Source organism: Pavona decussata, unplaced genomic scaffold, assembly GCF_977016875.1.
Source record: "Pavona decussata unplaced genomic scaffold, jaPavDecu1.1 SCAFFOLD_114, whole genome shotgun sequence".
Classification (NCBI taxonomy): domain Eukaryota; kingdom Metazoa; phylum Cnidaria; class Anthozoa; order Scleractinia; family Agariciidae; genus Pavona; species Pavona decussata.
Window position 1 is genome coordinate 2,734,989 of NW_028145528.1, and position 12,512 is coordinate 2,747,500.

General features: G+C 40.3%; 2 protein-coding genes across 4 annotated transcripts in view; one reads left to right on the top strand and one right to left on the bottom strand.

Annotated features, from left to right (window-relative positions):
- The first annotated feature begins 192 nt into the window (after positions 1 to 192).
- Positions 193 to 7,899, top strand: LOC146470197 (sodium/hydrogen exchanger 9B2-like). The gene is made up of 8 exons (XM_085122281.1): positions 193 to 770; positions 1,364 to 1,539; positions 2,243 to 2,349; positions 2,915 to 3,067; positions 3,601 to 3,709; positions 5,986 to 6,122; positions 7,204 to 7,284; positions 7,595 to 7,899. Exons 1-8 carry the CDS (start codon positions 208 to 210, stop codon positions 7,781 to 7,783), a joined length of 1,515 nt encoding a protein of 504 aa, XP_084978407.1. The 5' UTR covers positions 193 to 207; the 3' UTR covers positions 7,784 to 7,899.
- A 240-nt stretch (positions 7,900 to 8,139) lies between these two features.
- LOC146470198 (copine-1-like) overlaps positions 8,140 to 12,512 on the bottom strand; it is a 15,501-nt gene continuing 11,128 nt past the window's right edge. For all 3 annotated transcript variants that reach the window (XM_085122272.1, XM_085122271.1, XM_085122273.1), the window contains exons 5-9: positions 12,269 to 12,497; positions 11,123 to 11,293; positions 9,889 to 10,149; positions 9,235 to 9,360; positions 8,140 to 8,733 (exon numbers count right to left, since the gene is read on the bottom strand). In XM_085122272.1, coding sequence (XP_084978398.1) covers positions 8,482 to 8,733; positions 9,235 to 9,360; positions 9,889 to 10,149; positions 11,123 to 11,293; positions 12,269 to 12,497 — 1,039 coding nt within the window. In that variant the 3' untranslated portion in view covers positions 8,140 to 8,481. The remainder of the gene's footprint in view (positions 8,734 to 9,234; positions 9,361 to 9,888; positions 10,150 to 11,122; positions 11,294 to 12,268; positions 12,498 to 12,512) is intronic.

Here is a 12,512-nt window from a genome sequence, read left to right on the forward strand (position 1 = left end):
ACTTTAGCGCTATTCTGCGGTTTAATTTTTCTAATCCGAGAAGTAAAGCAATCAAAAGTTTATCTTATATTTTATTTAGGCAAGCATCTTTAAAACAAAAAAACAAATTACTCTTTGTTCAATTACTGGAGCCACTCGTTGGTCAGCAGTTTGTCAGCAGCATCAATACTCTGTCATGAAAGACGACTTGAAAGACTATTTTCAAACATGGCGGACGAAGTTGGTGCTCAAAACTGCGTGGAAGAAACTACCGTAACTAGCAAAAAATCAAAGATTATACAGCGTTTTGGGCTAAAACTTCCTCCTTCAGGTCTTTTTGGACGATCCTTAACACAAGGTGTCATCGTATTAGTGAGCTGGGCAGTTCTGTGGTCCATTCTGGGTCGTGATGTTTTACCGGGCGGCAATATCTTCGGAATTTTTATCGTCATAGTTCTCGCCTCTCTGGGCGGCTTTTTCACAAGAAAACTCTCAAAGGATGCTCTACCGTCTCTGTTAGGCATGCTACTCGTTGGCTTCTTTCTCAGGAACGTGCCGGGTATTGATGTTGCTCGACATATCGACAAGAAATGGTCAGCTACTCTACGAAGTATTGCGCTTGTAGTTATTCTGACGCGTTCTGGTCTGGAGCTCGATCCAGGAGCTTTACGAAGATTGAAATTTACTGTTATTCGCTTGGCTTTTTCTCCGTGTATAGGGGAAGCCATTACTGTGGCTGTTGTTGGAAAATTTCTCCTTGACATGCCATGGCTTTGGGGATTTCAGCTTGGGTGAGTGGCATGGTGCCAAGTAAATGAAAGGCTTTGAGGATCACTTTGTTTTAGCTCAGATTCACCAGATACATACATGCATACATACATGCTTTATTCAAGATGCAGATGTTACTGGGCTATATGTACAATTTTTTTGCATGTGGCCTCAATTCCGTCAGGAAACCTTGCCCCTCCTAGCTAGAAGAAGTCCAATGTCTCTGAATGTTAATAGTTTGCCAATTTTATTGATATTAGGGAAGTGGTTGAAAAGACTATACTCAAACAGGACCCCCCAAACCCCAAAATAGATGATGGCCTCTGCCTGCGCCCCCCTTCCTCAACCTCAAAAGATGGTGTCTTTATTGCATTAAGCCACCCCTCTATCCGGCAGCAAAAAAATGACAGTGAGATTCAAACCTCACTTTTCTTATTTATCTAGCAATGCTGACTCTTGCTAGCTGAATATTTCTGTGTCAACTCAAATTCTTAAGCCAGTAAAATTTTGTTGGTAATGTTCACGAGATAGGCGGTGTCTTCCTCCCTACCCCAGACAAGGTGGGTCCTCTTTGAACAAACTTGTTATGACCAGTTCCCTATCTACTTCTTGTTAGGTTTGTTCTTGGAGCTGTCACGCCAGCTGTTGTTGTCCCTCAGCTTCTCACTCTGCAACAGAAAGGTTTTGGTGTCAAACAGGGAATCCCCACATTAGTTATGGCAGCATCATCTTTTGATGACGTCATTGCCATAAGTTTGTTTGGGGTTTTTCTTGGTATTGCCTTTTCAAAAGGTTAGTTTTAATTTCAAGGTCTAGAAAATGGCCATTATTGTTTTATAGGAGGGCATTTTTGAAACTATCAAATCTGTTGATAACTGGTTGGATCAACACTATTGAGAAAATATGTCTCTTTTGTTCGAAAATCAGTTGAATGTTTGGGTACATACATTTTGCATTTCGTTGCAGAAGGGTATATCTAGCCTTTTACTTCTGAGAATGAGCCAAACCTAGAATGTTTTCAATAAAATATTGCTATTTTACAAAATATTCCAAGCAAATCAACACCACAGGATTACTGGTAAATTGCTTTCAATACTTCAAAGGTCACACTTTAGGATTTCCTCTACACTCAAAACTTTGAAGTACCTTGTACAGAATAACTTATTAAAATTGCTGCTCAGTAACTTTCTTTTGAGTAGTGATACGTGACTGATTTTATTAACATGAGACTCTAAATTTTAAGGCACCATGTACCTCTGAAATTATCATTATTATTATTATTATTATTATTATTATTATTATTGTTATTAATATTATTATTATTATTATTATTATTATTATTATTATTATTATTATTAGTGCTATTATTGTTTTTTTACTTTGAAGTGATTAACCTTATGTTTATACTCAGTCTTGGTAGTTCATTGATATCATCTCTTGATCCTTATTAGTTGCCATGATATAAAAAGTGGTTTTATGGTGAACTTGTTTGTAGGAAACATGATCTTCAACATCTTCAGAGGTCCAATTGAGCTGTTAATGGGTGTGGCATTTGGAAGTTTGGTGGGCGTCTTATGCTGGTTCTTACCAAACAAAACCGAGGTGCAGTAAATTTGTTAGAGTAGTTTGTATCAATGTTAAAATACCAGTTTGGTGGCACAATCTGTATGGCCTAATTATAGAAACGTTACAGTAGAAAAAACAGTTGTCCACAATTTAGCTGAAAAGTGTTGTCGCAACTTAAGTACAGTTAAGACTAACACAGAGTTCTGTGAGTGATGGGCAGCCACTGAACCGGAAAAGTAATCGGTTGGAGTTCCAGTAACACATCCACAAATCACAAGCATCTTTGCTTAAGTTTCACAGTAACATAAATCTTATATTCTTTTGTCTGCATTCAAATTAACCCTACTAGCCTTGTTAAAGGTATAAACATTCTCAGTTTGGTTTTTGAGCCCAAGAATGAGGTTATTAGGGCTAACTTGAATACAAACAAAAGAATATTAAGATATCAGCCAGGTATGCATAGGATCTACATGGAAACACAACATATCCTTGTGGAAGGTAATACGACTCCTCTAAAAATGACTGCATAGGGGTCCAGGGGCTATACATGCCTCATCCAACATTTCCACATTCATTATTATTGTCCTTTATTTGCCAACAGCAAGACAGATCTTGCAACAGATTTGTGATTCTCCTTGGCTGTGCCTTGCTCTCGGTGTTTGGCAGTAACATGGCGCAGTTTTCGGGTGCAGGAGCCCTGGGTGTCCTTGTAATGGCTACAGTGGCTTCATATGGCTGGGGTGACGAGGAAAAGGTTGGTGCTGTTAAACCGTTTGGTGGAAAATCAAAAGACTGCCTGTATTAGACAAGGACTTTAGCATATAATAGCATCAAAAGACAAAAAAAAATTGAATGGCTTGGTTTAAAAGGGGCCTAAGATAACCAAGCCTAAAGAATCGACAACGGTTCCAATGTGTTAAAAGTAAATTTCCATATATTTACCAACAGCAAATGTACAGCATGATACCAATGGCCATGACTTTGGTGAAATTGTTCGAACAAAACCAAATGGTAAACAAATGGCATATTTTCCGGATTAAAATACTTGTCCCTTCCTAATGCGTGACGAGCGCAAAGAATGTCTGTGTAGGAGGCTCTTGCAACTTGTTTTCCAAACCATTTTACTGAAAGACTGAAGTACATAACCAGTTGCATGTTGTGTTAATTTTTTATTAGGTAAACATTGTAATTTCATTTTGACCTTCATTTAAAATGAAGAATTCTCCACCCTTTTTTCCAATGTTGGTTTTCAGATGTAGGAGTCATATGTCTTTGATCCCATTTCAGACACCCATCGCTGATGCTATGGCAATAGTGTGGGAGTTCTTTCAGCCCCTGCTGTTTGGTTTGATAGGCGCTGAAGTCAGTGTTGAGTACATGGATAGTACACTCATTGGTATGCGGTACCTAATCACCTCCTTGGATTGATAAACCTTATTTCAAAATGGCTTCAATTTTAATATTCTTTTGTTTACATTCAAATTAGCCCTTCTTGCCTCGTCCAAGGAAACAAGAGCATATTAAAATGAAAGCCATTTTGGAATATGGTCTATACTCCCAAGTAGTATTAACTAGTATTGGAAACTAAATAACTTTTAGGAAACGTTTTGCACTGCCAACTGAAGTTTCTTTCTCTGGTTTTGGTTGTTTGTATTCTCATGTCGAACACTGATGAACTTTGTTGAAGAAACAGGTAGCCAAAAGTAGCTGCTATCCAAACATTACAGACCCCTTAGAGACGCTAATTCCCAAAGTGATGGTGGCAGTCCTTTTGGAGTTGTAAGGGGCGAAAAAGCTTTTTACTGTGATTTTATAGGTGAACAGAAAAACAACATGAGAAATCTGTCTTCGATCTTTCTGACGAGTTTTCTTTCAGTCTAGATTGTTTTACGAATGTTTAGTTTTATCAACAGTCAGTTGATGAGGTAATTTCGCCACCGTAAAGAAATTCGAGTGCTGACGTTTCGCCGTGCATTAGCCCTTTTAAGAGCGAATCCAAATATTTAATTACCTTAGGAACTCTTCTGATTAACCAAACATTCGTTTCTGCTCCCCACCGATGCAGCACCGTAGTTTGTTTAGAAACTAAGTCTCTTACTGATCTATAGATTCTTTTTCTATTAACCCGCTTATATTTTGACAAGAATTATCTTTCTCAGAGCAAGTATTGCAAACGTCCATGAAAAAAGTCATTTTTTAACGTGTTCAATAGACCTTATTCGCTTACTTTGTTTTGTGGTCCCATTACAGATCATGTGACGTTACCCTAGGGAGTACAGTCAACTCTCTCAAAGCGACCACTTCTCGTAAGCGACCACCTCCCGCAAGCGACCACTTTGTAAACAACCGTTTTGTTTCTCAGTTAAATACTGTTTCAAGAGCTCTCTCGTAAGCGACCACCACTCAAATTTCTAAGGGACCGCGATCACTTTTTAGGCCAGAAATTTGACATATTCTTTTGTTTTCCGTTTCCGGTTAGCGACCACCCAACATATTCGCGTATGATCTGAGTAAATAGTTACTCAGAAGCAACAAAAGTTCGATTTTTAATGACGCTACCCCCGATAACTGACAGTTTACAGACAGAGAAGATTACTATAATTAGATCTGTAGGTAAATGGGAATTGTTACAGTGATCTGTTCCAAAATGTTACACAAAGTTTCGTCAGAAGAATGAATCGATGTGAAAAAATCAAATAAATTAGTTTCTATTTGCCTAATTTTAGCTGCTAGGGTAATATTTTTAGGTAATTAATTTATCACTCCAGCATTAGGCTTATTTTATTGATCTTTCCCGTAAGCGACCACCTCTCGTAAGCGACCACTTTGTCGTGCACCAGGGGTGGTCGCTTACGAGAGAGTTGACTGTAGTCTATTTTAGAATTGGTCATATTCACGCTGGTATGCATTTTTTTTTTTTTTACTTCCAAAAAGACAGGATCGATTCTCCTGAGAATATATTGTGGTTTGTGATGCCTAATTAGCATATTCACTCAACTCGTGGTCCCGATACCCTCGGGATCCTGAGTTAGTGTCCTTAGTAGCGAAAGTACGAAATAGCGGGAATTTATTTCAGTCAAACGTCTGTAATATATTTTTGCCGAGGTTTTAGCTCCTGTCCGTATTATCGGGTTGTCCGTAATAGCGAGATGTCCGCAAGGCGAGAGTTGACTGTACAGCGAATAAGGTCTATTGGAGCCCTGGGATTGTTCGTGGTGGTAACCCTGTGTTAACCGAATGCAAGAGGTCATCCCGTGCTAGTGCCTGGACATTCCTTCATTGCTCACCTCTCAGCGTAAATCCATGACACCACGGAATGACCATGCGCACTTTGGGTTAAACAAAAAACCGATACAGAACACAAGCATGTCACAAGCATGTGTTTAGTAATGATGAATCAGAAAATTAACTCTGCAGTGTTCGTTAAAGTGCTGAAGTGATCCTGGTGGGAGATTTTTTTCGGTGCCTCGTGCAGTCTCCTAACGCTCCGTGGAAAATTCATGGTTTCACTTTAGCACTTTAACACACACTGCAGAGTTAATTGTCTGATCCATCATCTGTGTCCTTGGTGCTAGCGGCACAACTTTCATTTGTGCCCTACACATGTAGTCTAGTCTGGCCTAGACAATCATATCACCTGGACTGATGTCTCTGTTTTGGGTGTATTTTTAGGCAAGGCTTTTGGTTTGCTCACCATAGCAATGGTAGTGAGACTGATAGTTACCTTTTTTGTGGTTTCTGGAAACAATCTCAGTATCAGGGACAAGATATTCGTGGCAATTGCATGGTCACCAAAAGCTACAGTTCAGGTAAGAATGCATGCCAGTATCTTCGAGAGCTTCCTGTGATGACTGAAACATGCCGCATACCTGTACCATTTTCGTCGTTCGTTTGGAGGTTTTTCTATACCTACATGTATTTCATATAGACATATCTGGAGTCTTTATGTCTTTGAAATCACATGACAAAAACGTACATTCTGGAGGCCTTGTAACAGCAGACAAAAAACACTGCACGCAGCATCGCGCTTAACTTCCAAATTTCACTGGGTGCTCAGGGTGCTCATCCCTCCCCGCCCATCCTCTTCCCCGAGAGCTTTCTCGCAGGCTAGTTTATCCCCAAAGGTCTGCATGCAACATTCCGAGGTAGAACCTGGATGATGGCGTAGTCTAGCCCACTTTGAAAACAGCTGGTAGCCTGGGACGAGAGTGGGCAAACTTTGAACTATAGGATCGTTGGTTGAAAAGACGCGTGCAAGCCAACTGAGCGCATAAGGAGGAATGCATTTTCTTCCCTCTTTAAAAAGATCTTTCATCCTGACGAAAAGAGATTAAAGGACACTTTTGTGTTATAATTTGAATCCATGTAATTCCAGCACAAGAAAGATTTCTCCCGAAGCTACTGAAGATACTACTTTCGCGAATGCAAAACAATTTACATGTGACTCAACGCGCGGGGGCTTAGTATGCCTCCTCGCCCCCCCCCCTCCCCCCCCCCCCTGTTCTGTTACTGGATATTTCGGCGACATGTTAAGATCTTTGTCTGGGATGCAGTGAGGCCCTCCTCTCCCCAACGATCCCATAATTGAACGCGCGCCCACTCTCGCTTTTAGAGATGGACTCCCGTTTGAAACTTTATCGCGTGCAATGGTTACAATGTCGTGTGCAATGAACCCTGGAAGAGGAATGCAGCGTGGAAGCTTTGAGCCATCTCCCGGTGTTTCTTGAGGGGAAAATGGTTGAATTCACTTGAAGCCTTCGTGGCTCAGAGGCATATGGTGTACGGAGGGCCTTCAATTGTTATATTAAGCACTGCTTAAACCCTTAGACAAAAAAAAAAACCTCTAGCATAACATAGGCCTTTCAAAGTGTGTAATTCTCTCGTTTCCAGGCCGCCATAGGCTCAATGTCACTGGACATTGCACGCGAACGAGGCTTTGCTGGAATGCGTCAAGAGGAACTTGGAATTCAGGTGATTTAAGTTGTTTATTAAGTAATGAAGTAAGTCTCAGAATGCTACACGTAAAGTAATTTATTTATCCGATTGCAATTAAGAAAAGGTATAAGGTAAGACTTTATTTATCGAGGGTAAATAAAGAACAAAACAGAAGGCTTAGAAAAACTAGCTCTTAGCTGTAGCTTTGGTCTCTGTAGCATTGATACTGGGATATGGATGGGAGACCTGTGACCAGCAGCATTGATGGTATCGGCTGGGATCCCTGTGCAACTCAGGAATCCACTCCAAATAAAATACTGACTTCCATGTTTGCTACACCATGTAGATCCTAACCATAGCCGTGTTGTCTATTCTCCTCACGGCCCCAACTGGTGCAGTGGCAATTGCCGTCTCAGGTCCCCGCTTGTTAGAACAGGCCGAGATAAAGCAGCAAGAGACTGGTGACCAAGGAGAGGTGGAGCCTATTCTGGATGGTCCTCGCACAGAGGCTTTGTTAATGCATGATACCGTGTGATGAGGATGGAGTGGACAACGAAAAGTGTAAATAGCGCGTGAAACCTTATCCGGAAATCAATCTTTGTATTTAACAGACACATTGAGTATTTCAAGCAATAAAGAGAGATTAACACATTTGAGTTACACTATGCTTGATTTACTCGTGGTAAACGTTTCCCAGTATCTCTCTATAATACCGTTTATAAACGTTGTACAGGTCTGTGAATGAAATTCGAAACTGTCTTGTGATGTTTAAGGTGGAAATCTTTTGTTAAAAAAAAAATGGGATCCGATGTGTGAGCATTCCCTTCAAAGGTATTGAGCAGGGAAATAGAAGAGGAAAAAACGCACAAATTGAAACACGGGCATTAAAACTTATTGTTCACCGCACAAAAACTCCTTTTTTATTTCAAAACACCATCAGTGTGGGATTATACAAAGCGTTCAGTTTCGTAAAACTTTGCTCTCAAGATCACCATCACTGCGTGAGCTAACGAAGATATTCCGAAGAATTACGAACATTTCCGCGAATGTATAGCGAATACTTTATAAACGTTAGCCGCGCAGCGACAGCAAAAGTAATTCGGTGTACGTAACGTTTCCATATACACCCCGAAGACTCTCGTCCGTGAACCCATAACGTGAGACGCGCGCAGCGGAAGCGAAGGTACCCCGAGGGCTTACGAACATTTCCGAATACGAGAGAAGGCCTCTGAATCACGTGAGTGGCATCTTGTCGATCCCTTCGTGCTCAATAACGGAGCCACACGTTGGGCATCTCGCTGTGGCCAGCTGACAAATCTTGCGCACTCGTGGTGAAGAAGGTCTACTTGCAGGCTGATCCGCTACGTTGTTGCAGTTGTCCCAGGCCTTATTAATGTTTGTGTTCGTTGGAAGATTGGGAACTATTCCTTTGGATTTAAAAAATGTCACAATCTGCTGAGAGATGTTGGCGAAGATCTCACGAGCCTATAGGAAAGAAATGATTTCAAAATGTGTTGAGTAGAAGTCACTGATTTACGAGCAGGAGTTGTTTCTGAAGAGAAGATTTTAATATGCCAAGCACTTTATCATGAGCCTCTGGCTCGGAAGATTGTGCAAACACTCCACGTGTTATTGACATTAAATAAATTACGGGTACTTTACTTTGATATCCATGGTTTTAACGAGTGAGTGGTCTTTCGAAGATAGTAAACACTGTGGAAGATGCCCACTGTGGCACTAGCTCATTTAAAAACTGATGGCTAATTTACTTTCTCTCGCAGTCTCAACAGGAAGCCAATGAATACGTGAAAACTTACTTTCTTGCTGGGTACCCTAAAAAAGATCATCAGCGATGGTTTGGCTATGTCTCGACAGTATTGGTAGCCAGTTACGATACAAACTATTATAACTACCATTTCCTCACCCTCCTCTCCCCGGAGCGAAAATGATTTTTATTCCAAAAGAACACAACAAAGGGTAGCATACCATTGAATCATTCACTCCTGGATTTGTGGCGTGTCTTCTTAGTGACAAAAAATCTGTGTTGTTCCGTGCCAGTTTCTTCCCTTCCCTTGACCTCAATTGCCTTCTATTTTTTGAAAACAACTCATCCTACACAACAACAGCAACAATACAATGATTACACCTTGCAGTTCCATATTTTTCCTGTAGAAGAGAGGTGTTATAAAATAGGTACCCGACGGGTAAATGTGCGTCAACTATCGTTGGTCTTTTTTTGCATGTACTTGTGCTACTTGCTAGTAGCGTAATTGCCATTGCCAAATATAATAAATCCCGTTCTCTTATATGACCTAAAGCGTTGTTGCATAACGCTCTCATTTATGAGGCATATATACAATTATCAAAAACTGGAGCACTGTATAATGTAATTCCAGGAATTCCGTTGGCTTTGCGGCCATGTTATATGAGCCATTATACCATGCTCGAGGAATAGCGACCATTAAATTGTCTTCTGGTTGTTCTTGCAAAGCGAAATCAACAAGATCTAGCAATATCCCTTGATTGTTTTTAATAACACAAGTATTCCACTCTGTGATCATCTCATATCCAACATGCGCTCGTGGAATAATTGTTAATTATATCTCTTTCGAAAATTAACGGTAAAAACAAATATCTCACCATTAATCTAAAATCCGCAGGTCCAACACCCACAACCACGATGGAAACTGGTAGATTCCCCACGTCAATCAACTTGTCAACCAAACTCTCCACATCATTAATGATGCCATCAACCATAACAAGTCCTATTGTATAGTGCTGAGAACACTGGGATAATTCTTTTTCGGCGTATTCCGCTATCTGTTGGATGACAGGCGCAAGATAAGTTGGTCCCCCCAATTTGATGTCTTCCAGCCGCTTCCAGTAAGCATCTATAACAGTCTGCGGTAAAAAGGAAAGATGCAACGCTTATCAATTATCGAGGAACTGAGCAGACATGATGATTCGCGGTCAAAAGAGACATTGGCCGGAGATTTAGAATCGCGTCCTGAAGGCCAACGGCAAACATGAAATTCGCGTTTATGTTTTCTTGAAAAAACTAGTACACTGAGGAGAATACTGATTGCAAAATAATTGTGACCTTTGATGCTAACGCAGAACTACTAAATTAACTGAGAAACTGAAAGCAGCGAGCGGCAAATACAGGGAAAACAGGTCACTTGGTCAATTATGCCGTTTGCCGTAAACGTAATCCTTAATCTGTCTAATGTCACCTGTTTTTGTCGTCGAAACGTTAAAACAATGGTGCAGATTTGCTATGACTACTTAAATTAGTGTCAATTATCTTTGGCCGTAGATGGCCAGGGTGGAAATGGACTGCAAACTGAAAATAAAAATTGTAATAGATCAGATAGACTGATACGACTCAGTACTATCTTTTTCATAAATTGATCTCCCAGCTGAGTTGGTTGGTTTATTTTCCTTCGGACCAGTGTGGTGCTTTGCATTGAGCAGTGATGAAATTGCTTGTGTTTGCATGCCGATGTTTTATGTCACAGATTGGAACAGCATAACATAATGACGTAGCAGAAACATAATGACATAAGCAAAACGAAAAAAAAAAAACTGATCTTTTCGTTATGTCGTTATGTCCCCACGATGTGCACGAGGCTTAAGATGTCTTGATAATTGCATGTGAAAAAATATAGACAAGAGCCGTAAGTAAACGCCCTAAGAGATTAGAGATGGTATTATCTGAAGTTTGGAATCAATCGTATATGCCCTGGTATATGTATACTTGTGAAAAAGTGAAGTGCGAGGCGACTTTTGGACGTCATTTACAATTAAAAACTGCCGGGCTAAAAAGAAGTACTGAGATAAACATGATTAAACACTGCTTGCTGACAATACTCACATCAATATTGTCCAGCTCGACTTGTCCGCCCTCGCTGTCAAGAGCAAACATATAAGGCAATGGGCCAGCCGAGGAAGCCTGGGCACCAAACCCGTAAGCTGGAATTTTAATATCTTGTCCAAAGCTTGTTAATACCTTCCCGACAGACTCAAGGGTTTGGGCGTACTCATTCTAAAAGTAATAAGAGTGATTAAAGCAGGCACTTGCGTTACAAATTCATTTTTAAGAACTTTCTACTCATATTCTCTTGCAGTTTATTAGCACTAACAAGAGCACTGGAACCTGTCAATGGAAAACAAGTAAAACACCGTATTTCAAAGAGAAACATATCGTCACAAGACTAGCATTGTAATGTGAGGCTAGAAGATGATAAAATTAACGACAAATTTAAGGCGTCCTTTCTGACCTTGGTATTTGCATGGAACAGAGGATGTAGTCCATGTGTTGTTGTTTGAAAATGCAACTAGTGCCAAGCTCGGCGGCGTAGGTACTGGTTGCAGCGTTCTTTCTTTAAATTGGTTACAGAGTGAAGTGTCTGACCTACTAATTGATTTCTTAGGGAATGTATGCGTACGATCGGTATTTTAATTTATTCACGATGTAAAGTGGAACATGTGCTTTGTACATTTCGCATTTTCATTTCGTATTCGTTAAGTACTCGTCTCTGTGTAAGTGTTTATTCTTTGTGAATAAACTTTAGTTCAAACCTTTTCTTTTTCTTTTATTTATTTATTTATTTATTCATTTATTTATTCATTTGCATCATAGCACAAATGTACAACAAGTACTACACTTAAATTACACTTTAGAGCGGTTTTCAATTAATTGTCGAAAGTAATTGCTCTTTTGCTTTGGTTTTGTATTACTACGCTCTGTGATTGGTTGACAAAACTCGCGCCACTTTCTCATCCAATCGTGCCTCGCTCGCACGCATTTTCCCGCGCTTGACGCCTGTTACATGTATTTGCTTTGAATTCTGATTGGTTCACAGCGCTGTTTACGTCTGTTGTGATTGGCCAGAGTAATTACTTTGGTTATGGTTTTACGACACTCGATTGAAAACCGCTCTAGTTCAAGATGCACAACACAGAGCACGTTCTATGAGCCATTTTCAAACCATAATCCTTACAAAGTCCGCCTACGTACCTTCTCATCGTCCATAGTGTGCAGAGAACTGTTGGTCAACGGTGTTCCATTAGACATGGTGAAGTCAAGAGCGCAAACCATTCTGATGACACAATTACCTCTGACGTAATCAACGAGACTAAACTGTCTGTCCACGTGACATTGAAGGATACGCAGTGTTCCTGAGTTTGAATATCGCTTACTTTTATTCTGCTTTGTTGGATTCACTATATCCACTTGCCTGACTGTTCTGTTGAGATAATGA

Excerpts from the sequence above, each read along its gene's own strand:
- LOC146470197 (XM_085122281.1), top strand. The coding sequence starts at position 208 with ATGGCGGACGAAGTTGGTGCTCAAAACTGCGTGGAAGAAACTACCGTA. Across the intron at positions 2,350-2,914 it reads TCTTACCAAACAAAACCGAG|CAAGACAGATCTTGCAACAG; the intron begins GTGCAGTAAATT and ends ATTTGCCAACAG. Across the intron at positions 3,710-5,985 it reads CATGGATAGTACACTCATTG|GCAAGGCTTTTGGTTTGCTC; the intron begins GTATGCGGTACC and ends GTGTATTTTTAG.